The sequence below is a fragment of the Mirounga angustirostris genome, unplaced genomic scaffold, assembly GCF_029215605.1.
Source record: "Mirounga angustirostris isolate CCGP_5_RB_7025 unplaced genomic scaffold, mMirAng1.0.hap1 SCAF_12, whole genome shotgun sequence".
Classification (NCBI taxonomy): Eukaryota; Metazoa; Chordata; class Mammalia; order Carnivora; family Phocidae; genus Mirounga; species Mirounga angustirostris.
The window spans coordinates 44,412,689-44,435,239 of record NW_026991720.1 but is presented as its reverse complement, the minus strand read 5'-3'; the positions used below and the strand labels follow the sequence as shown (position 1 = coordinate 44,435,239).

The following is a 22,551-nucleotide window of genomic DNA, read 5'->3' as shown; positions in this document are numbered from 1 at the left end:
GGCCTTTCTTGAGCCAGTGAAGCCCCCCCACCCCAGTTGTGGGCAGTGTCCAAAACATAAATTCAAACTGGACTGATTTGGATTTATTCTCCCAGTGCTGCTACCTAACGCTACACACAACTGGGGTAAGTGCTTCCAGGGTCTTAAGCACAGGGTTCAGTCCATAATGGAAAGTGGACCAAAAAAGAAACAGAGTAAATAACTGCTTGTGTTTCTCAAGTTAGACAATAATAATTCTCTGGTCAATATATTCTCAATCTCACCAAAAAGCATCACTATAACAAGTAAGTACGATGGAGAGTCTAAATAATGAGGGTTGAAAACCTGGACCAAAAGCTCAATACTTCAGTCACACACCTAGAGGAAAGGGAGAATATGGCACCCTTCTCACAGTAGTAAAGTTGTGCTAATTCATTTTACAAAGGATAGAATCTGCTCAGGTTAATGGCTACTGACCTCGGCTTGAATCTGGCCTTTCTCCCTCTAGCTGTGTGATCACAGGAAGTTTATTTTCCCTCTCTACATTTCAGTGTTATGTTCTATAAAGTATGGAATAATAACCCCTATCGTATCAGGTTATGATGAGGATTAAGTGGAAACATATGTAAATAAATAAAAGAACTATTTAATTGTTTCTCTAATATTGGGTATCTTAGGTATCTCTAATATTTAAGTCAAGATTTGAGAAATGTTTAGTGAATTTGTTATACCAAATACACTCTGATGACAATAAATACTATAAATAAATCAATAGTACATAAAAAGTAATAACAACATTCAAAAACTAGACCGGGTTCAAAAACTAAATGCTTTTTCTTTCTAAGGCATGTTACCAAAGAGAAAAGATGCTGGCTCTCACTCTCTCTCTCTCTCTCTCTCTCTCACACACACACACACACACACACAGAACATCTACTGAAAGGAAGGAAAAGGCATGGGCGTCTGAGGAAGCTGAATGATGGGGTCACAATAGGTGCTGGGGACATCCAAGGGTCTCAGGAACAGTCCTGAAGTGGCTCAGTTCCTTCTGCACACTTTCCTGTTCCCATGGGACACAACAGCCCCTCCATTGCTGAGTATGCCTTGCTGCGTGCTGCACTCTCTCTCAAGTGGCATGATAAAAATAATTTATTCCTGAGCTATTTCTACCTGGGCAGGATGAAGAGAAGGAAGAGTACTTATAACATAAACTGTTGTTTTGTCGATGGTTTAGCAAGATAGCTCAGCTAAAGCAAATAAAACCCACTCTTACTCCCTATGAAGCAGGGATAAAAGTTGGTTTTTTGGTACATTTTAATGGGGTGGTCTAGAAGAAGAGGTGGTGAACACTAACCACTTGACTATTAAGGCATAAGCATTAATTTGGATTGTATTACTAAAAACATATAAGCTATTAAATAACTTCTTATCCCATGGACTTGTCCATTCCACATCTACACATCACTTATATCTTTTGGATTTAATTGAGCTGAGTAGACTCAACTATTAAATGCCTATTTCAAAATAGTTGTCATTGAATTTCCTTTGGAGGACGGATACATTTATGAATTGGAAAAAAATGTGCAGAAGGTAAAATGGAAGGATGTAATTCTACAGGTGAATTCAACTTGACTGAAACAATATTATATGACTCTATAACTACTGGCCTGTGTGGAATTATTCATACCCTTTCCTTTTACTGAAGATGTCAATATTTTTAAAAAGGGGCAAAAGTCTCAGCACAACAGATTTTTTTTAACTAACTCATTTTTTTTTCCAGGACAATGAAGAAAAATAAATAACTATTATTCCTGCCATAGGGGTTAAGACTAATAAAGTCATGTAGTCAATCTGCAAAAGGAGCACAATGCATTTTGTTGAATGAATGAAGAGATGAATTTGATTAGAAACACTCAAGTTCTTTGGTTACGTGGACATTTATGACAGGCAAGCTGGGGGAGCAATTAGGCATTAGCTGTTCATAAAGCCTCCCTCCTTTTCCTTCTCTATTTCCTGTCCACACAGCTACACTACATTTCCCAGGATATCTGTCAGTTAGTGCTAGATAATAAAACAAGAGGAGAGGGGATGTATCTCCACCACACTTCTGGCATATAAAATCTCCTATGCCTACTTCTCCACGTTCTTCCCTTTTTTGCTGGCTTGATGTAGACAAGCAACATGGAAGCCATGCAGAGTCTAGGTCTAAAATCACTGCTGATTGTAAACTATCTGCCAATCAATAAACACTTGTCCTGTGCTTTACATGAGTGGGTAATAAACTTCCATTTTATGTGTGTCATTATTCATTTTGGGGTTTGTTATAGAAGCTATATGTAAGCAACAAGCCAATCAAGAAAAACAAAGATTATTTCCATATTGTAAGGTCACAGGGCAGGTGACATCTCAAGTGAGTCTTCTCAGGTAGAGTGAAGAAAAAGTATTTGATTGGAGAGGGTAACCAAAGCATCATGCAAAAAAAAAAAAAAAAAAAAAATCACAGCAATGTACACTCTTCTTTCCCAGGGGAAAAAGTTACAAATAGGAAGTATAAGAAAATTATTGTGATTTTGGATTTAAGATAATATAGTGAAGACATCTGTGTCTTCTCAGAAATTATCCTCTCAAAACAGGAGAGCAAGAAACAGAAACACAAATGCTAGGAAAAATCTGTAATCTCAAATCAAACTAGATGAGGAATGGCTGCCAAATGTTGTGAATATCAGAGAGGGGTGAGGTAAGAGCCCCAGAGAAGAGGCCTATGGCTCCAGATCTCAGATAAAACTTGAAGAGCATAGTTCTCCTGGTTCTCTCTGGTGTGAGGAGCTACCCTGGGCCCTATTTAGTCCCTAGGAATAGTAGAAAAGGAGAAGTTGAATGAGGAAACACATAGGCATGGCAAGAGGATGATGGATGGCAGAGTCTGAATTGTGAGCAGCCCTACAACTGCTGCCCACTGCTGTCTGGGAAGAAATAAAGGTTAACACACACACACACACACACACACACACACACACACACACCCCACGTCATAGAAGCCTCATAACAAACCATGAAGAATCTCGGCTAGTTTAGAATATTGCTGTTCTGGTTTCTCCTTGGCACATACATCCTGCAAATAGTTTAAAAAGCATTTCATTCAACAATAGTAAATAATAGTAATAATAAAATGAAGAAGGAGGAGGAGAAAAAGGAGAAGGATGAGGAGGAGGAAGAAGAAGCAGCACTACCATCACTACCAACAAAAAAACCCTGTGAAAACATGTATCAAATGAAAAAGGAAAAAAAGGAATAAAGGAAGAAACAAACAAAAAAACAGGAAACACCAGAAAAAACAGTGCCACCAAGTGATGACCAAACATATTGTCATGAACAGAAAGAAATTCCTGAAATTATCAAGAAAAGGGCTCAGGGAAATAGGAGCTATCAGAGCTCAGGAAAGATATGGAAGAGAAAAACAGAATGATTGCATAAATGAAGACTGCACCGGAAGCAGCACAAACAAGAGTTGTTCTTGATGAAAACACATTAAGGGGCATGGAGGTCAGGAATGTAAAAAGCAGGCCAAACAAAGACCACTGATCAAAGAGTTAATGAAGACTTAAAGGAAAAATGTAGACATGGAAGAGAAACAAAAGAGAGTCAACGTATGAATAACTGTTTTCCCTAAAGAAGAGAACTTAACAAATGGAAAAGGAAAGCATTCAAAGATGCAGTCAAGGTAACTTGAATCTATAGAAGAAAAGAACAAGCCAGTTCCCAAGGAAAGCTATTAAAGAAGAGTCATTATTGAAATATACCCTAGTAATGTTAGTGGGCTTCAAAGATAAAGAAATAATCCTTTAGGGCACATAAGCATAAAGATATATCACCTAGACATGAAAATAATTACAGCAGGGCCTCCAACCTCTCCATAGCAATATTCACAGGTAGAAGACATTTGAGTGAAATATAAAAAAGGCCTCAGGGAGAAAAAGTTTGATCAAAAAAATGTCTTACCCAAGCAAACTATGGCCCAAGTATAACAGCAGTAGAAATATGGGCAAGTACACAAAAATGTGGTTTCATTAGCTCTTCTAGAAGAAACCACCTGAGGAACAACGTTGGCCAACCAATGGCGATCAACCAGGGCCAAAGTACCACCACTGAGCAGAATCAAGACAAGAACAACTAGAAAATTATGCTCTTGCCGGTTTTCTACCTTTCTGAGTCACATTGTTTAGGGTGTATCTTTTGTAAGCAGCATAGAAGCATAGAAGGCTCATTTAAAAAATCAGGACAACTTAGAAGTAATATAGCCAACAAATAGTAACAAGGAGTTAGTTATGTTATGGAAAGGAAAATAAGAATGGTATTGGGAAGTAATAAATAAACGCCGGCTTTCTTACCTGTTGGAGATAAGAATATATCATTTAAACCTGATACATTAAAAATAGAGCTATATTTAAATAATAAAGAACAGACTACAAGAATTAAACAAGTTAATAAAACCTACTAAAATCAAGTGCTGGGGAAGAGGAAGTAGAAGTTTACTACTTTTTATAACAAGGAGGCAATAGATACTATCTAAATAAATAGAGGATGTAAAATTTTTATTATCAAGTTAGCCCCTGGAAGAACTAAAAACATAATATAAAACTTCCAAGTCATCAGAAGAAATAAATATAGAACAAAGCAGATGGCACAGTCACTATAATGAACTATTTATGAAGAAGCTGTAAAAAGAGAAAGCATAATATAAAATATGGTGGTACCTAAGATCAAATATTCCTATCATTTCAATAGATACAAAATAGCTGATTTCAAATAATAAGAGAAAAGAATCTTAGACGGCCTCATAAAAAACCTCAATTATATACAGTGTTTAAAAGGCACACCCAAACAAAAGTATCTCTGAAAGGCTAAAGGTAAAAACCTGTGCAAAGACAAGGCTCATATCCTTAAAATGAGTCAAATTTGAATTCTAGGTAAAAGCATTAGATGAGGCAAAGAAGCAGGCTTTATAATGATAAAGGTACAATAAATTATGACAATCTAATAGTTATGAATATCCAAGAACCAAATAACATAGAATCAACATTCACACTATGTAGAAAGAAAAAAAAACTAGAAACATCTGTCATCCCACAATAAATCAAAATTTTTAAATGATATATAGAATACCTAAATGACATAATTCATAAGTAGATACATGGGGTATTGTTTGAGTTCTATACCCTGCTAGTAGATAATAAATCTACTTTTAAAGAGCAGTGAACATTCACAAAACTGATTATATAGTAGGTGACAAATGATTCACAATAAAATCCAAACAATGAAAAAATTCTTTGATCAAATTTCAATAAGCCACAAATTAATTACAAACTAGAAAGCAAAAGAGCCCACCATTGGAAAATTTTATAAATAAACACCTCTATCTGAACCAACTCTTGGGTAAAAGAAAAATCTACACCAAAATTACAGAATATTTAGAAAGGAATGATTGTGAAAATACTGCATATCAGAATCTATGAGATTCATAAGAAAAAGACAAACCCCTAGCCTTCTATTTTCTAATACTAAACAGGCAGAATGAAATAAGTGAATTGAGCATCCAACTCAGGAAGTTAGCAAAAGAACAAAATAAACTCAAGCAGAAGAAATGAATTAGTAAAAATGAAAACTTCAATTAAGGTATTATAAAATAAAATAGAAACAAAATAATCAAATGATTAGCCAATTTCATAGAGAAGCAAGGGGAAAAACACTAATACATGAAATGAGAATTAGAAATGGGGAAATAACCACAAACACAGAAGATATTAAAAGAATTGTAGGGGACGTTTGCAAAATATAAAAATAAACAGCAATATAAAGGAAATGAACCTCAAGACTTATATAGCATGTATTTACCAAAGAGGCAAACTTATACTTCTTTAAAGTCAATATTTCATTGAGAAGCACCCCAAGGCCACAGCTTGGATTTTGTAAAATATGGTTATAATACTGAAGATGTAACTTACTTTTTTAGCAAAGTATGGAAGGTCTGGTCTATCGGCACTGAGGCTATGCCCTTATTTTGAATTACAACCCAACTTCCAAATGTAATACTTTCAAAGGCTCTATAGTCCCATTGAGCTTTCCCATTTGAACTGTCTGATTTAAAATCTATAGTTAAGCGCTGAGGCAACGTTTCTCCTCCATGGGTTACTTACAATGGCTTATGGCATCTGGGTTAAAATATTAAGTCAATAAAAATAATTTACTGAATCATAATTACTAAAAAATAGTTCCAGTCCAGTGAGCTAACATTCCATTCCCAATAGGCAAGAAATTCAATAAGGTTATTTTCACATTGCCTCTAGCACCTTTTCATTCAATTCAAGCATATGTGTATACAAACAAGGTTTCCGTTATGGGAAAAAATGTGCACATATTTAAGATATTTCTCATATCTACTCACAATTAAAAGAAGGAATCACTTCAGTACCTCACACTTACATGAGTTAGCTATCACCTACCTTTGGCTGTAGATTAAATACTCCCAGCCATAGGGGGTGTTATTGCTCAAGCAATATTAAAGAAAGCATATGATAATGGGGAGTGGTTATTTACAGAAAATCCTCTCACTAATATTAACAGAATAGCTTCCGGAAAAATGGCAGAGTCATTCTTGTATATACAAGGCCCACCTGTCCAGCTCTAGTTCCTCGCACACCACTGGGTTCTCCTCGAGAACAAGTCTGAGACCAAGCAATGACTTTGCGAGGGGAAACAGCCATATGCAGAATAGGGTACCTGATGGTATATTCACATAATAGCTTAGGGGAGCATGTGTGTGTGCAGGTGTTGATGTGCACCCCTGGACAGTATGAAGGATTAAGTGTAGAACTTTTTTTTTTTTTTTAAAGATTTTATTTATTTATTTGACAGAGAAAGACACAGTGAGAGAGGGAACACAAGCAGGGGGAGTGGGAGAGGGAGAAGCAGACTCCCTGCCGAGCAGGAAGCCCGATGCGGGACTCGATCCAGGGACTCCAGGATCATGACCTGAGCCGAAGGCAGTCGCTTAACCAACTGAGCCACCCAGGCGCCCTAAGTGTAGAACATTTAATGCCAGAAGGACCCTAAGGAAACATCTGGCCCAACCTTCCCCTAAATCCCACCCACTCCACCCCCCAGCCACCACCGCCACCACCTCCTAAAACACAAGTCACAGATAAGACCATTGGGAACTAGAAGCGGGATTTGATTAGTCCCATGAACCAGCTGGAATAAAAACTCTAATGTAGGGTCTTTTGTTGAATATGCTGTTGACTCTGGTCCCACCTCATCACTAGATATTGTGTACAGTTTCAGAAGAAAAAACACACACATACAGACGCCTTCTACAATTTTTCCATTCAAACCAGAGTCACAGAATAAGAGTAATCATAGAGGAGTAATTTGCTTCAAAAAATCAAGTAGCCACTGAAAGAGCCTATCTCTTGTCAGTTTAGGGGACAAAGTTGAGACTGGCGTCACGAGTAGTATTCTGTGCAGTCTCAGAGGTCTCCCAGTCCATGACGTGAACCACCCTTCTTGAAGTAACCAGAGGTAACTGAATTAACTGTACTGATGTGAGTTGGCTATAATTTAGGCCCCACAGTCTGCATGTCATCTTGCCTTCAATCTCAGGACCTCATATCTTGAAGCAGTTGTTTTAATGGCAGCTCTTCTTGAGAAGACGTCAGTTTTGATACTATGTATTAATTTTCCGATTTCTCTACTTCTGTGTACCTTTTTTTTAATTTAATTTTCAAGCACTGCCTACTCACTAAAGACTCTGGCTACCCTTGTAGAAAACACAACCCTGTGTCTTAGGATGTAGTATTTTTAAATATAATTGAAACAATAGCTTCTAGTGATTTCCTGACCACAAATTGCCACACCTCACTTTGGAATTTGACAACATGGCTTATCTGCTCAAAAGAAACAACCCAATCTACTGTAACAGATCATTATGAGTTAAAGATTAGCATCTTAATCCCACACAATGATGTAAAAGCAACCAAAATTTGGTCAACCCATTAGAATGAGGAGTAAAAGGGAAAGTATCCAGATGATATTTTGACAAAAAACTGACAAAAAGGATTTATTTTTTCCAAACAGAAATGCATAGGACAGAAATACCATGATGTTCTGAGAACCAAAATTTAGGTAAGAGTCAAACATCACATAAGCAAGAGGCCAGGAAATTTTTTTAAAAAAGAAAAAAAAAAGCTATGAACCCTTCCTCCCCAAAGAAAATTATTGTAATGCCAATTGTCTTATTATAGCATTGCTGAAATATAAAACTCAGAAACTATCTAGTGCTGACAGCCCTGAGGAGTAGCACAAGATACCTGTCTGAAGAATTCCTCCAGGAGTGACATTGTCCAGCGATGATGGAGCTCCCATGCTTTTGCAGGATGGCTAATGTCCGCCGTGTGCAACATCAGGGATAATGCTTTCGGCTTTTCAATTCTATAAACCCAAAGGACCCAAACATGTGATGACCAAACTTTCAGAACCTCAATAAGAGTTTTTAACAATCATTAATTTCTTCATCTCTTCCATTCTCCCATCTCAAACCCCATGTCAGCTGAACTGGGGGGAAAGCATCATTTCATCCTACAGCTGGGATATTCATCAGCTTAGTCTCCATGCTTATTGAACTGGACACCTCATAAACAGACTCCAAATGACTTCTGGAATGACTGCATCATTCAAAAAGACAACAAGAATCTAAGAGTCACTCACTGACTTTTGTTGCCCCTGTACTGAGTGAATCTTTGATTACTTAGTTTCCCACAAAGAATTCTTTGAAATTCTTACCTGGGGGCAAATTGTTACTGGCCCTATTATTTATTTCAACCCTGATGAAAATCTGTCTGTGATGTGTACACCTGCCATGCTCTCTCCTCCACCAGCCCCACTTCATGAGACCATTCAGTGAAGCTCTCCGAAGAAGGTGCAACAACATGCACAAGTACCAGTTCAAACACCTATAAAAACACATGATGTCACAGGTCCACTCACGCTTCTGGCTGTTGCAGAGCAGTCTTCATTGCTTTGATTTGTTGGAAATGACAGGACATGTCCGTGGCCATCACCATCTCAATTACCAAGGTCCGAAACTCCCTTTCAGGGACACCCCGTGGAGAGAGAAGCATGGAAGTAAAAAAATGGAAAGTAAAAATTCGCTTATATTCTTTGCCACTTCTAAGCAAAATCAGTTAATTAGTGGTCACATTTCTAATCAACTTGAGCTTTTTAGGTGGGCTTTTTTTTTATGAGGAATAAGTGAAGGTTAAGGATTAAGGAAATCATTAATTAGGAATATGACATGTGGAATGTACATTATCACTCAGAATGGCTTATTTCTCTGAATCTTTACATAATGGCTAGCACAAAGATATTCAATGAACAGCTGATCATTTAATTAAAATATAAGTACTATCTGCAACACAGTAGATTCAGAACTTTGTAAGGATTTAAATGGTTTTGCCTCTAATTTTCGAAACACCTTTATCTGTATTTATAGCTACAAAGACTTGCAGGCTTGCTATATACATCACAATGTGTGTTAAGCATTTTAAATGGATTATATCATATATTATAACATTGACCAAACCAAGAGGTAAATTTTATCATCTATTTTCTAGAAATTAAATTTTAAAACAGTGTGAAGGGGTTAAGTAACTTCCTAAATGCCATACAACTAGTAATTGTGCCCATATTCAAACTCAGGTGTGCCGAAATTCATTCAAAAACACACAATGTCATTTAGGCAATAGAATTAGAAATAATTTTTGAGTGTCAAAATAATTTCCTTAGCGCAGTTTTGAAAGATTTTCAAAAGAAGTTCAAATCAAATGGAAGGCGAAAAATGAATGCTAAAAGAAAAAAACTCAGATTTAAGAAGCTAAGACAAGAGCAACACAAGTTTCCTAAGGTAACAAGCAGCAAGTATTTCCAAAGTGCCTATAATATATTCTAATATTTGTGTTAAAAAAAAAGAGAGAGAGAGAAGGCAGGAAAGAGAGAGAAGGCAGGGAGAGAGAGAGAAAAGGGAGAGAACGAGTTGGGAGGAGAGAGGGAAGGAGACAGGGGATGAAGAGAAAGGAGGTGAGAGAAAGGGTGCCATAAACAGTTCAAGTGGTATTATTTCTCCAAAAGCGGCATACTTCATCTCTCCTCATGGTTCCCTTCCTAGGCTCCAAATCTCTCTCCTGTCTCATCCTTACCTCCAGTCATCCTTTGAGAGGTTGATCAAAATATTCATTTCCTCATCTTCTTGCAGAAGGCGATAAGCTGCACTTAAATGGTGATTTTCTAATACAGACTTATCGTTGTACAGAATAGCAGGGTCAGACCTGAACAGAAAGCCAAGCAAAATAATTTAGGATGTTAAACGGTTGAGATTTTTCAGGTGACTCTCTCAAGCTAGAATACACCATCTTTTTCCCTATGTTCAACAATTATCTTTGCCCCCATATGCCACTTATGTCAACCAATAAGCTAAAACCAACACTACAAATTATCGGTAGATATATGTAGGGTAGTTTAATGTCAATATGTTAACCTGAAATATGTGATATCCAACCTGAGAACTCTCTGAAAGCCGTTCCATAACCAGATGTCAATGATTTCTACTAGTAGCATAGGGGATTTCATAAAACATGGGTCAACTCAAACTTCCTTGTATTTTCTGGAATGCCTTTAAGTTTTTTAAAAATTTTATTCAATGAGAGAATTTATTTATTATCGTTACAATTCTCTGAACACATACCACTTGGTAGGTACAGTTTGCCAAGTTCCTCTGATAGTACCTTGACCTTAACATTTTGCCATGTGGAGGCCATATGTGTAAGATTGAGGGTGAAGAATATAAGGATTATAGGACAGTTGCTAATCACTTCCTCACAGACCACTGCACCAAACACAGAGCTGTACACTATTTCAGTATCTTCAATTTAATGAAAACTTAGATTATTACAGCTTATTTGTTTCTCATCAAGGAAGCTGGGTCTCAGTGATGTAAAATGACTTCACAGAGCCCCACAGTGCGTACGTGGCGGGGTTGGGATGAAGGAAGGTCTTCTGACAGTTCGGCCACTGGTCCCCACCGTAACTTGTGCCTGTCATTGGCCAATTTTTGGGATATACCTAGCATACCTTTAAAATGTTAGGCTTAACATACCATCAAAGGACAAAGAACCTGGTTACGGATTTAGTTTTCTGTATAGGGCTCACACAGGCTGAGATGCTTTGAATAAAGTTCTATTAAAGAAGACCAATGCTTAAATTTTATTCCAAAGCAAGCGTAACTGAATCCACTGGAATTTCCTCACTCCTATGGAGATAACACAAAACATGCAAACCCTGTGGTGAAATATCTGATCACGTATCTGTTAAGTCAGGCTCCAACTGATGTATATTTTGTGACATTAAGCTCTTTTCCAGCTGCTGTAATTAAGCCATTTCCTCTGAGTTAAGATGGGTTTTGATATTGGTCTCCAGCAAAGACCCATGTACAGTTGCTCCACCCACCTCTCTTCCGTCAGCAGGTGTTATTCACCACAGCCTCTGTCCTCAGAGCAAAGATTCCACTCACAGATATCCACTAAACAGAGCTGCTCTGTGGAATTCCCTGTATTTAAAGCCCTTGCAACAGAACCACAAAAGGCGGCTTCCCAGCAGCTGAGGCTCTTCTGTGTGAGGAAGCGGGAGGTAGACGATGAAGCTGGCGGCTTACATCCTTTTGTCTGCTGCCATGCTATTGAAATTCCCCTTCTGAACAGAGATCAGACAATACTGTCTTCTTTTGTGTACCCCATAATTAAGTGTTGGGTTCATTAAATACATGTAGATTGATTTAATGAACACAAACCTATCTGGCGTGTGCACCTGCTTTTTTCAAATGAAACCGCAAGTATTTATTTAAATTCTCATCTCTCCCTGCTACATTCTTCCTCTTAGCCATGCCATCTTTCCCCAAATTCTAACTTCTTTTGATTACTACGTCAAGGCCCAATTAACCCTACTATCAGAGTCTCTCCAGTTTCATAGAATTGTCTTAAGAGAAGGTAAGTTCTTAGGCTAGGACAGGACAAAGTTTCACCCTAAATGGAAAAGACAAGTGACTGGTACTGCTTGCCTGGAATTCTGTGCTGAGAGGAACACTAAAGATAAATACGAAGCTTGGTTTAAAGAAAATTGATGAGTGATGTCTGTTATAGTCAAGAGGTTCAGAGTTGGGCACTTGGACCCATACTTAATTCCCCCCACAGAGATCTGTGTTTACCTCTGAAGTTCATCATAGTGGGTACAAAGATTATCTATGGTGAAGGCAGTCTGCATGAGACAACCTAGCTCCCCAAGCCCTCTGCCAGGGAGCAATGCAAGCACCAAAAAAGAGCAGGGATGAAATCAGGAAGGATGAGAAGCGTGTCCCCAGAATCCCAGAGGTCACAGGGCAAGAAGGCTCAGGTATTGGACATGTGGACAGAAACATCCCAATCCTGGCCCATCCTCACTGATTCAGTCTACATGGCATCTGCACCTTTTTGCCAACTGTTCTAGTAGAAATAGAGTATGCACGATACATACATAAGGAAACAAATAGCTAGCATTCCAATAGAGAAGAAAAGGATATCCATATTTGATGTGAATAACATATGAGCATTGGGAGCAGATGACTTCTCAAACTCTAAATCTTGACTGAAGCTGACCCCGTTGATGTCTTGTTGAAAAGTTCATTTCTTCAGAAATGCAAAATAGAGTAAACCATGCAAAAGAAAGGTGACTGATACCTTTCTGACTTCTCAAACTCTACCCCTACCCCCTCCTGCCTCCTCGCAAACATCCAGCATCCTCACCGTGTCTGAATGTGGAAATTGTTGGTGGTTCCGGTGTGCTCATAGTCGTGGATGGCAGCTGAGAAGATGATAGCAAAGATCTCCAGCTCTGTCAGCCAGTTCTGAAAGGGAGATTGCAGGGCAATCAGATAATCTGTCTCTTTCTCAGACAAAGTCTTCAGCTTGCCGAACATACCCGCGTCGCTGCCTTTCTACCCTGCAGCTGGCAAGCTATTGCCAAACACATGTTTTCTGACAGACGGAATTTTCTTCCCCCTATGAGGAGACCGGGGGATATGGTATTTGGAAGTAGCTTGCCCAGCAAGGTTGAGAAAGCTAACTAGTAGTTTTATTATTTTTTTCAAGGAAGCAAAAATCAAGGAACATGAAGACTTTAAAAACCCTCATTGTATTCTTTCCCAAATTCCAAGTCAAGTTCTTAGGTAGACATAGAAAAAAATATATATTGGGCGCCTGGGTGGCTCAGTCGTTAAGCGTCTGCCTTCGGCTCAGGTCATGATCCAAGGTCCTGGGATCAAGTCCCACATCGGGCTCCCTGCTCGGCAGGAAGCCTGCTTCTCGCTCTCCCACTCCCCCTGCTTGTGTTCCTGCTCTCGCTATCTCTCTCTCTGTCAAATAAATAAATAAAATCTTTAAAAAAAAAAAAGAAAAAAGAAAAAAATATATATTAAAAATTTTAACACAATACCAGAACTAAAAGTAACAGAAAATCTGTCTACCTACTAGAAGGTGGGTATTTGTAGACAGAGGAAAGATAACACCTGGCCTTCTGCCTTATGCATGCTGATGTTTGAAGAGACCCCCCACCCCCAACCATGCCACCAAAATTGGCTGTAGTCCAAGGTTCTCAAACTGTGTTCCCTGGACCCTCAGAGGTAGCATCACCTGGCAGCTTATATTACACATGTTCTTGATATTTTCCATACATATATATTTTTTTTCATTTTGGCAATGTCTTTCAATTCTTCCCCAGTACCCTGTCCCCACCCATCAGCCTCAACTCCCTCTACCTACCCACCCCCCCCCAACCACCAATATAGCTCTTTCTGCAAACTTACATGAAGTTAACTTAACATTTTAAAATAAGATTAAAAGGCTATCTTGGAGCCTGTCGAGCCCTGCTTGGAACAGAACTTCTAAAATGACAAATATGTCTGGAACACTGTAGTCTGAGGCTATGTCTGTTGGCTCTAAGTAAGGTCTCTGGAAGTGTTTATACTCGAGATGAAACCGAATTCCATGTAGGCAAGAGAGTACTCATGTGTACAAAGGAAAAGATGATTCCTGGTGGTGAACCCAACGAAACCAGAGTAGTCTGAGGAAAGGTAACTCATGCTCATGGAAACAGTGACATGATTCATGCCAAATTCCAAAGCAACCTTCCTGCTAAGGCCTTTGGACACAGAACCCATGTTATGTTGTACCCCTCAAGGATTTAAACAAGGGGGGTGTGGGGGGAGGAGAGGGGCAGAGGGAGAGGGAGATGCAGGTTCCCCACTGAGCAGGGAGCCCAGGACCCAGAGATCATGACCTCAGCTGAAGGCAGATGCTTAACCAACTGAGTCACCCAGGTGCCCCGCAAAGCTTCATATTTTAATATGGTCCAGATATTCTTGCCTTTTCCAAGTTAATTACTGTGAATCCAGAAGATTTTATGACAACCCATAAGAAATAAGAAATTAAGTCCCACATGAATTTTATTCCAGATTTATCGAACTGAGACAAGGCACAAGCCACAGATCCTGTCCGTATTTCCTATCTACAAAAAATGAGTGTCACAACTAATTCAATGACAGGGACAACTGGTAGTGGTGGACTTCAGGAAGCAAGCCCAGTGTGCATGGTCATAGGGGCAAATGGGGGTCAGTGGACACGTGAAGGAAAACGACATGGGCAAAACTGCTCGAGGGGACATTATTCTCAAGTTGTGGGTTTTGTATGTGAATGACAGTTTCTTTAGTAATGTTTCCACCCCTGTATTAGTTTTCTATTGCTACCTTAAATTACCACAAACTTAAGGCTCAAAGAACATCTCCCATTTATTGGCACAAGGTTCTGGAGGTCAGAAGGCAGCACAGTGTGGCTGGATTTTTCCAGTGAGGATCTCACACGGCTGAAATCAAAGCGTTGGCAGGGCTGTGTTCTTTTCTGGAAGCTCTGTGGAAAAATCTGTTTCCAGGTACATTCAAGGCATTGGCAAAAATCATTTCCTACTCAAACTTTCCACTTGGCTCACTCCATCTTCAAGCTAGCAAGAGCCAGTTGAGTCCTCACAGCTCCTCGTCACGCCTCTTGGCTTGCAAGGACCCACAAGATTACATTGGGCCCACCTGGGGAATTGAGGCTCGTCTCCCTACTTTATGGTCCTCTGATTAGTGACCTTCATTGTATTAGTGTTTTGCCATCTAATGTGACATTAGTAAGTGTTATGACAGAGGGCAAAGGTCATGGGGGCCAAAATTCTGCTGACCACAAACACTAATAAAATTATTTAGCACTCTTTAGCCATTTAGTGTTTCCTGTATAAATATGATGATGGCATATATGATCAAAAGAACAAGATACACAGCCTCTCCCCTTTAAAAAAAAAAAATAAGCAAGAGGAAAATTAATGGCACTTGCCTGACAAAGCAATGAAAGGGGCCAAGGGATGGCTTTGGAGTTTGGAATCCTTTGACCTAAATCAAAATTTGACCGGAGCTCAAAGTCTGATTCATATTTATTCAATCAACAACTTTTTAGTCTAATCCTGTTCAGGGATTTTTCCTTTAAAAGTGGGCAAAATAATTCTGAAAGGATTCAAGCATCTTCTCGGCGTCTAAGTAAAGCAATAATGAGTAATATAAACAGATTACAATGAGTAATACTGTTGATGTTGAAGACCAGGCATCACTTTATCAATGGGATGTTTTGATTCCCTATGTGTCTTACAGTTTATAAAACTGAAATGATTTAAAGCATTTCCCCCTCTTGGTTTGTAATGAAAGGTTAGAGTAACAATATGTTCTCCATTCATCAGAATGCTCCCCACCATTTCTGTAAGCTTGCAATGAAAGAAGTTTGTTTTGAGCTGCATTTCCAAGAGAGAGGGGGCGGGAAGTAGTTTCTATATTTAAGAATGATTCTGAATATGGCCTGAATTGATAATGAAAATTCAACGGCAAATGAGCTCATTTAAGAACAGCATGCAGTACATCATGATCATTGGTTGCTGTAACATTCACGTTAATGATAACTTGCATTAGCATAAATACTTGGGAGTTTTTCTTGAGGGCTAAAAAAGCTGTGTATGATTTACCTTTATGTCTCCATAGTATACTGTACACAGCAGGTACTGACTAAATATATGTTGAAATAGATGAGTCCAAAGTACATTTGCCATCTATGTTGATCCTCACCAGGATACTTTCAAGTATCACATGAGGATACTGAGGTGCAAGAATATCAGGGGCTCTTTTTTTTTTTTTACCACAGGCATTGTAGAAATATAGCTAAATATTTAAATGCGTGGCGTTAGAAGTCAGTCCTGGCTCCTCTATTTGTTTGCTTGGCTGCTAAAACAAAATGCCACCAACTAGGCGGCTTAAACCACAGAATTTTATTTTCTCACAGTGTGGAGGCTAGAAGTCCAAGATCAAAGTATTGGCAGAGTCGGTTTGCAGTGAGTGTCCTCTTCCCAGGTTGCAGATGGTCCTCTTTGTGCCATGTCCTCACGTGGTCTTTCCTCTGTGCATGCGCATGTCTGCAATCTTAATCTCCTCTTTGTAGAAGGACAATAGTCATACTGGATCAGGGCCACCCACGTGACCTAAATTACCTCTTTAAAGACCCTATCTCCAAATACAGTCACATTCTGAGGCACTGGAGATTAGGACTTTCAACAATATAATCTGGGGGTGGGGGAGGGGGAAGACAAAATTCCGCCTATGACAGAGACTTTATAACAGGGCAATCTTAACTCCTATTTTTTTCCTGAATTTCTGTCATTTTCTTGTTGATTCCTTTATATCATCTGGATCTTAATCCCATATTTTCCTCAAGTACTTACATCATTATGATGATTCTTTTTATCCTATGGGTTTTAATTTTCTTACACTCAGTTTAATCAATATTTTTATATAACTTTTGTGTTTTGAGGCTTATAGGAGAATTTCCTGTTTCAAGGAATAAACATATTCTCATATGATCAAATTTTTTTGTATTCAAATCTTTAATTCATTGGTCCAATATTAGATGATTGATTTAAAGTAGAACAAAAACATTCTTTTCTTTCCCTAAATGAACCATAGTTCCCAAAACATTTTTTGACCTGAGTCATTTTCCCTGTTGTTGTCTATAGATGTGTTCTTACCTTCTCACCTGAATTCTTTCTTCATTATACTCTTGTCAGTGGTCCATCCTCACCAAAGCACTGAGACCACTCATGCCAAGGCCACTAATGACTTCCATGTTGCCAAAGGCAGTGGTCACTTGTCTATCCTCATCCTATTTGACATTTTGGCACGTCCCATACAATTCACTATTCTCTTTTGAAGCACTTACTTTCCTTGGCTTCCATGCCCACACTGTTGGCTTTTATTCCAATGTCACTGACCGCTCCATTTTAGTTACTACTCTTGGCTCTAATTCTTTACCTTCATTTTAAACTTTAGGCTGTTCCAGCACTCACTTCAGAGCCCTTACTACTTCTCTATTCACACTCGCTCTTCAGATGATCTCAACTAATTCCATGTCTTTCTATAATATTGATATGCCCAAGATTGCCTAATCTACATGTCCACCCCGACCTCTACCCAGAACTCCCGATTCCATTCATTCTCTTCCCGCTTGACACTTCCACAACGATGTCTAATAAGGACCTGAAACTCAACATGTCTAAATCAAAACTGTGCTCAATAAATATTTGGGCTTAGTTTTTGAAACTTTACTCAACTTCATTCATATATTTGGTGATTTTTGCACAAATACCACCCTGTCTTTATTACTACAGCTTCAGTAGATATTTTAACACCTAGTAGAATAAGAACTATACCACGGCATACATTGTCTTTTTCAAAACTCTTTTTTCTAAAGTTGTGAAATATCTATTTTCCATATATTTCAGACTCAGCTTATCATGTTTCATTATTCTTTATTGGTATTGCTTTGAATTTACAGCTCAGTTTGAAGAAAATTGACATCTATATAACACTGAAGCTTTGCATTAAAAACATAATGTATTTCCTTTCTTATTTAAACATTGTTTTTCTGCTCTTTAATTTAGTTTTACGGTTTCCTTTTTATCAGTTTTGAAGTTCTTCATTAGTAACTTATCAATTTAAAAAAAAAACTCTCTGGAATGTATGTTCCTCTATTATACTCGTTAATTTCCAATGTTTAAGACAGCTATTTTTTAAAAGATTTTATTTATTTATTTGAGAGAGAGAGAATTAGTGGGGGCGGGATGCAGAGGGAGAAGCAGCTCTCTGCTGAGCAAGGAGCCCAGTGTGGGACTTGATCCCAGGACCCTGGGATCATGACCTGAGCCAAAGGCAGACTCTTAACCTACTGAGCCACTCAGGTGCCTTGGACAGTTATTTTTTCTACCTCTGATTGAGGCCTTTTATTTGACCTAATAATTTGTAGTTGGATTTTCTTGATCTTTTAAAAGAGATGGTCAAATTATTTTCACAGGATACTTCTTCAACTTTTTTAGATACTACATTGCATTGGCTGAGACCTCCAGAAAAATGCTCAGTCGCAACATTAGTGTGGCCATCCCCGTTTTGCTCCATGTTTTCAAGGAACCACCATTAACTAAGTCTGCTCTATGCTTCTGACAGAAATCTTTTATCACATTAAACAGGTCCCCTTGATAGTGTTTCTACAATTTAAAAAATTATAGCTTTTTAAAATAATATTTTTAAGAAGCCAGCTTTACAATAAAGAAGAACTGAAATTGTTGAGAGGTTATGAGAAAATCCAGCAAAGTTTTACTAACAACAATTTCTAACTGTTGTGCTTCCTTCATGAGGCAGACAGAGCACTTCCTATTTTTGATAGTTTATTCCTAACCGCCACAGTATTTCTATAAGATAGAATATTTTTCACCATTTTAAAAATGAGGAAATCCTGACTCAGAGATTTAAGCAATTTATCATAGGTCACTAAATCTAATAAGTAATTACTCAAGGATTTATATCCCACTATATCTAGCTCCAAAGCCCACACTCCTCCCACTGTGTTCCATTTTTAATTCAGTGAGATATTAGACCAAGCCTTTCAACATGCCCTAGAGGAAAAAATAACAAATGTGTTGAGTTTATGGGCTAATTAATAACCATAGCCAAACAATGTCTACCTTGATGTCGACTCTGAAGATTTCAAAGGAAAAAGTCATAGAGACCTAACATAGAGAACTAGCTGTTCATCACTAATAGCTCTATCTTGTAAAATTAACAGCTTTCATCAAGGCAAAGAGGGCAAAGGCAGAGATAACCAAGTTAAACAGGCCAGTTCATACAATGGATTACAGAACAGGGATTCAAAAACATCTAAAGAGCTGAAATGTTGGGTCAAAACAAGTAAGAAAATTTTCAAATGATTAGAAGTGAAGATTGCTCCTGAGGTCAAACAAATTGAACACACATACATACGATGAGAATAATCAATAATCCTCATGAAAAATATCAAATGGTTTAAACCAAAAGCTACCTGTGTGCAGTGTGGTCGCCAGGCATACTTGATATGATTTCAGCATGCATGGATAGCATTGTGATTGACCACAGCAAGAGGTTAATAGTACCACTCTCCACATCTGGAAATACATACTTGGTTCTAGAAATCATATTTAAAATATGGTCATAGCCTAATAAAGATGCAAGTCACTACCACATATTTATTTCATCAAGTCCAGGATGGAGAAAATATCAGAGGCCATAAGGAACCCCAAGACCTTCGGTGATTGGTTAGACAACTCTTGGGGAGCAGGAAGTCCACGCACCAACGCACTTCTTGTGGGCTCAACCTCATCAGAATAGGAACAGCCTCCAGTAAAAAGAACCATCATCACATCTTTTGTGTAATCTAAGAGTTCCTATCAGTACTTACCGCTACCCCTGTCTTATAAAGGAGGTAATGCACAGTCTGCGTAACGTCGGCGGCATGCATTAAATTGTGGTACGGATTTTTATGCTTGCTGTATCCTACTTCCAGGGCCTCCACAAATGAGACAAGGGCAGAAATGGGGATCTGAAAGAGAGCAGTAAGGTTAAGTAGCCAGTGATTTGGTAGCTTTCAGTGAGGAAGCACAAGTCTAAGGCACTCGAGCTGCCTCTTTCTGGGAGCATAACATGGCACATGAAGAAATCAGAACTTTTAAAAATTAGTTAAAACTACTGAAGGAATTATCAGATGATTTGAAAATCTCACAGGAAGTCCCTGGTTTAAGAACAGTCTGCCCTGCAAATTGTTTTTGTTTTTGTTGTTGTTGTTGTTCTCAGTCCAGAACCCCAGAATTGTCTCAAAGATATTTAGGGCAGAAGGGTATGTGTTCACCTATTTCTCAAGCAAAGGTTCAAGTCTTTTATTTCTTGAGAAATAAATGGATACATACTGTGTAGCACATTTCATTTATTTTGTGGGAAAACATAAAGTACATAAGGATCTTAAGTTGTAAAATGATTGCAAAACAACCACAAGCTGCCACCTCCTGAAAACTGTGCCCTTAGGAATGATTGTATGTGCTGGACACACGGAGAAAACACAAAACAAAACATGTGATAGCCTGTTATATATAAGAACAGAAACAGACTGCGTTCTTATGTCTATTACTTGGCAATTTATTATCGTTGCATTGGAATTTGGAATTGTAGCCTAATTCCTGTTCTGTCTCAAATATGTATAATATACATACCTTCATTTTCTATGTGGCAGAAAATAAAGAACAACTGCAAAATGTCTGTACAAAAGAAGGAGACCCTGAAAACATTCATTGTATTTCTTTTCTGGGTTAATTCCTTGGTTTAGGGTTAATCACCAAATACAACCCTGGGGTAAAAAGAGAGAGCGTAGGTTCCAGGAGACCAATAATCACGTCAGGAAGAAAAAAATATAAGGAAAATACTTTACTGTAATGCTTCGTGAGAGCCTATAAGATGTTCTTCCTTGAGTAGATCCTTCTATATTTACCATTTGTGGATTCTTAAAAATTTAAATATTGCCTCATATGCCAGAGATTAATTCACTATCAGTTTTTAAAATGAATATCCAATAACCCCAGGTTCTTTGGGCTGTTCATGAGAGATCCATGAGACACGAAAATGCTAGGTAAAGGTGTGCATATGTGCACGAGAGTTTTGTTCTGTGGAAAGGGTCCTGAGCATCCACCAGATTTTCAGGCCGATTTCTGCACAAAGAAATTAAGAACCACTGCCATAAAGTATTTATGGCTATGTAGGAAATATGCCCCCAAGTACACAGTCCATAGGAAAGTGATAAAGAACCGTGCTGTCTAGAGAAATCAATACCTTATATTCAAAAAACCCTGCATTTTCCAGGGGCTCATCCCCATGATGAGAGAACTCTGAGGAGCATGATACGATAGATGTCACCAGATGAATGCACAGATTCCCTGGAGAATCTGGCTGGACCTCTAGAGTCCATGGTATTACAAAGCAGAGGGGATTGAACACTGAAAACAATTCATGCTCTTTACTTAAAGTTGGAAGAATTAATTTGAAGCATGAATGGCTGGGAAATACTGATGATCTGTCACGGATGATAAGTGAGAGCATTTGTCTGAATTTGAGCCAAGTGGTGGGAAAAAAAGTCTGCAGAGACAGCAGATGCACACTCTGTCTCCATTACTGTCTCCATGCCAGCAGTGATCGACAGTACACCAAATCAGGCTGAAATGAGATCTGCGGGGAGAGCAATTCAGGAGTTCCGCTAGTCCCCACTTCGGGCTGTACTTCTAGGAAGACTGGGATCCAACTGGGTGGTTCCAACCTCTCTCACCTGCTATGAGCCCCACCCAGCAAGGGCTTAAGGAAAAGTTCCCACCACCATGGAGTTCAGGGCAGTGGCTGTCTGGATGAATCTTCCCAAGTCACCTATAACAGTTTTCAGTCTATGTTAAAAGGATGTCTTAGCCCAAAAGTCATGGAAGGAGGGTCTTGGTCTTACCCCAAAAGTCATGGAAGGATGGACAAATGTGGGGCATCTGGACACCTGCCTTCAGCTCAGACCATGATCCTGGAGTCCCTGGATCGAGCCCCGTATTGGGCTCCCTGCTCAGTGGGGAGTCTGCTTCTGCCTCCCCCACTCCCACCAACTCCTGCTCTCTCGCTCGCTCTCTCTCTAAAATAAATAAATAAATAAAATCTTCAAAAAAGAAAAAATGGAAAAATGCATGCATTTTTTAAAAGTAGGCACTGACCTTGAAACGGCTGATCAGATCATAACGTGTGAGTAATTCATAGAAAATGAATTTCAGTGCATGATCCCCGCTGGCCTCATTGAGAGAAAAGACATCAAAGGACCACTTGTCCACATCCTGCACGGCAGGGCAGGGAGAAAGATTGCATTAGTCCACAGCCACTCGTACAGCTACCCGTCTCCCCACTTGGGGAGTCGCCCTGCAACCTTCACCCAGGATTTCATAGACCAAGACTCTAACACCATTTCTGCCCTCAAACTTTTCCCAACTTGG

The 22,551-nt window shown here is 38.8% G+C and overlaps 1 protein-coding gene across 5 annotated transcripts in view; it reads right to left on the bottom strand.

Moving 5' to 3' along the window:
* PDE1C (phosphodiesterase 1C) overlaps positions 1-22,551 on the bottom strand; it is a 409,149-nt gene that overhangs the window by 72,203 nt on the left and 314,395 nt on the right. For all 5 annotated transcript variants that reach the window (XM_064575093.1, XM_045864458.3, XM_045864460.3 and 2 more), the window contains 6 exons: positions 22,279-22,395; positions 19,950-20,090; positions 12,861-12,961; positions 10,227-10,355; positions 9,019-9,120; positions 8,343-8,463 (listed from right to left, as the gene is read on the bottom strand). In XM_064575093.1, coding sequence (XP_064431163.1) covers positions 8,343-8,463; positions 9,019-9,120; positions 10,227-10,355; positions 12,861-12,961; positions 19,950-20,090; positions 22,279-22,395 — 711 coding nt within the window. The remainder of the gene's footprint in view (positions 1-8,342; positions 8,464-9,018; positions 9,121-10,226; positions 10,356-12,860; positions 12,962-19,949; positions 20,091-22,278; positions 22,396-22,551) is intronic.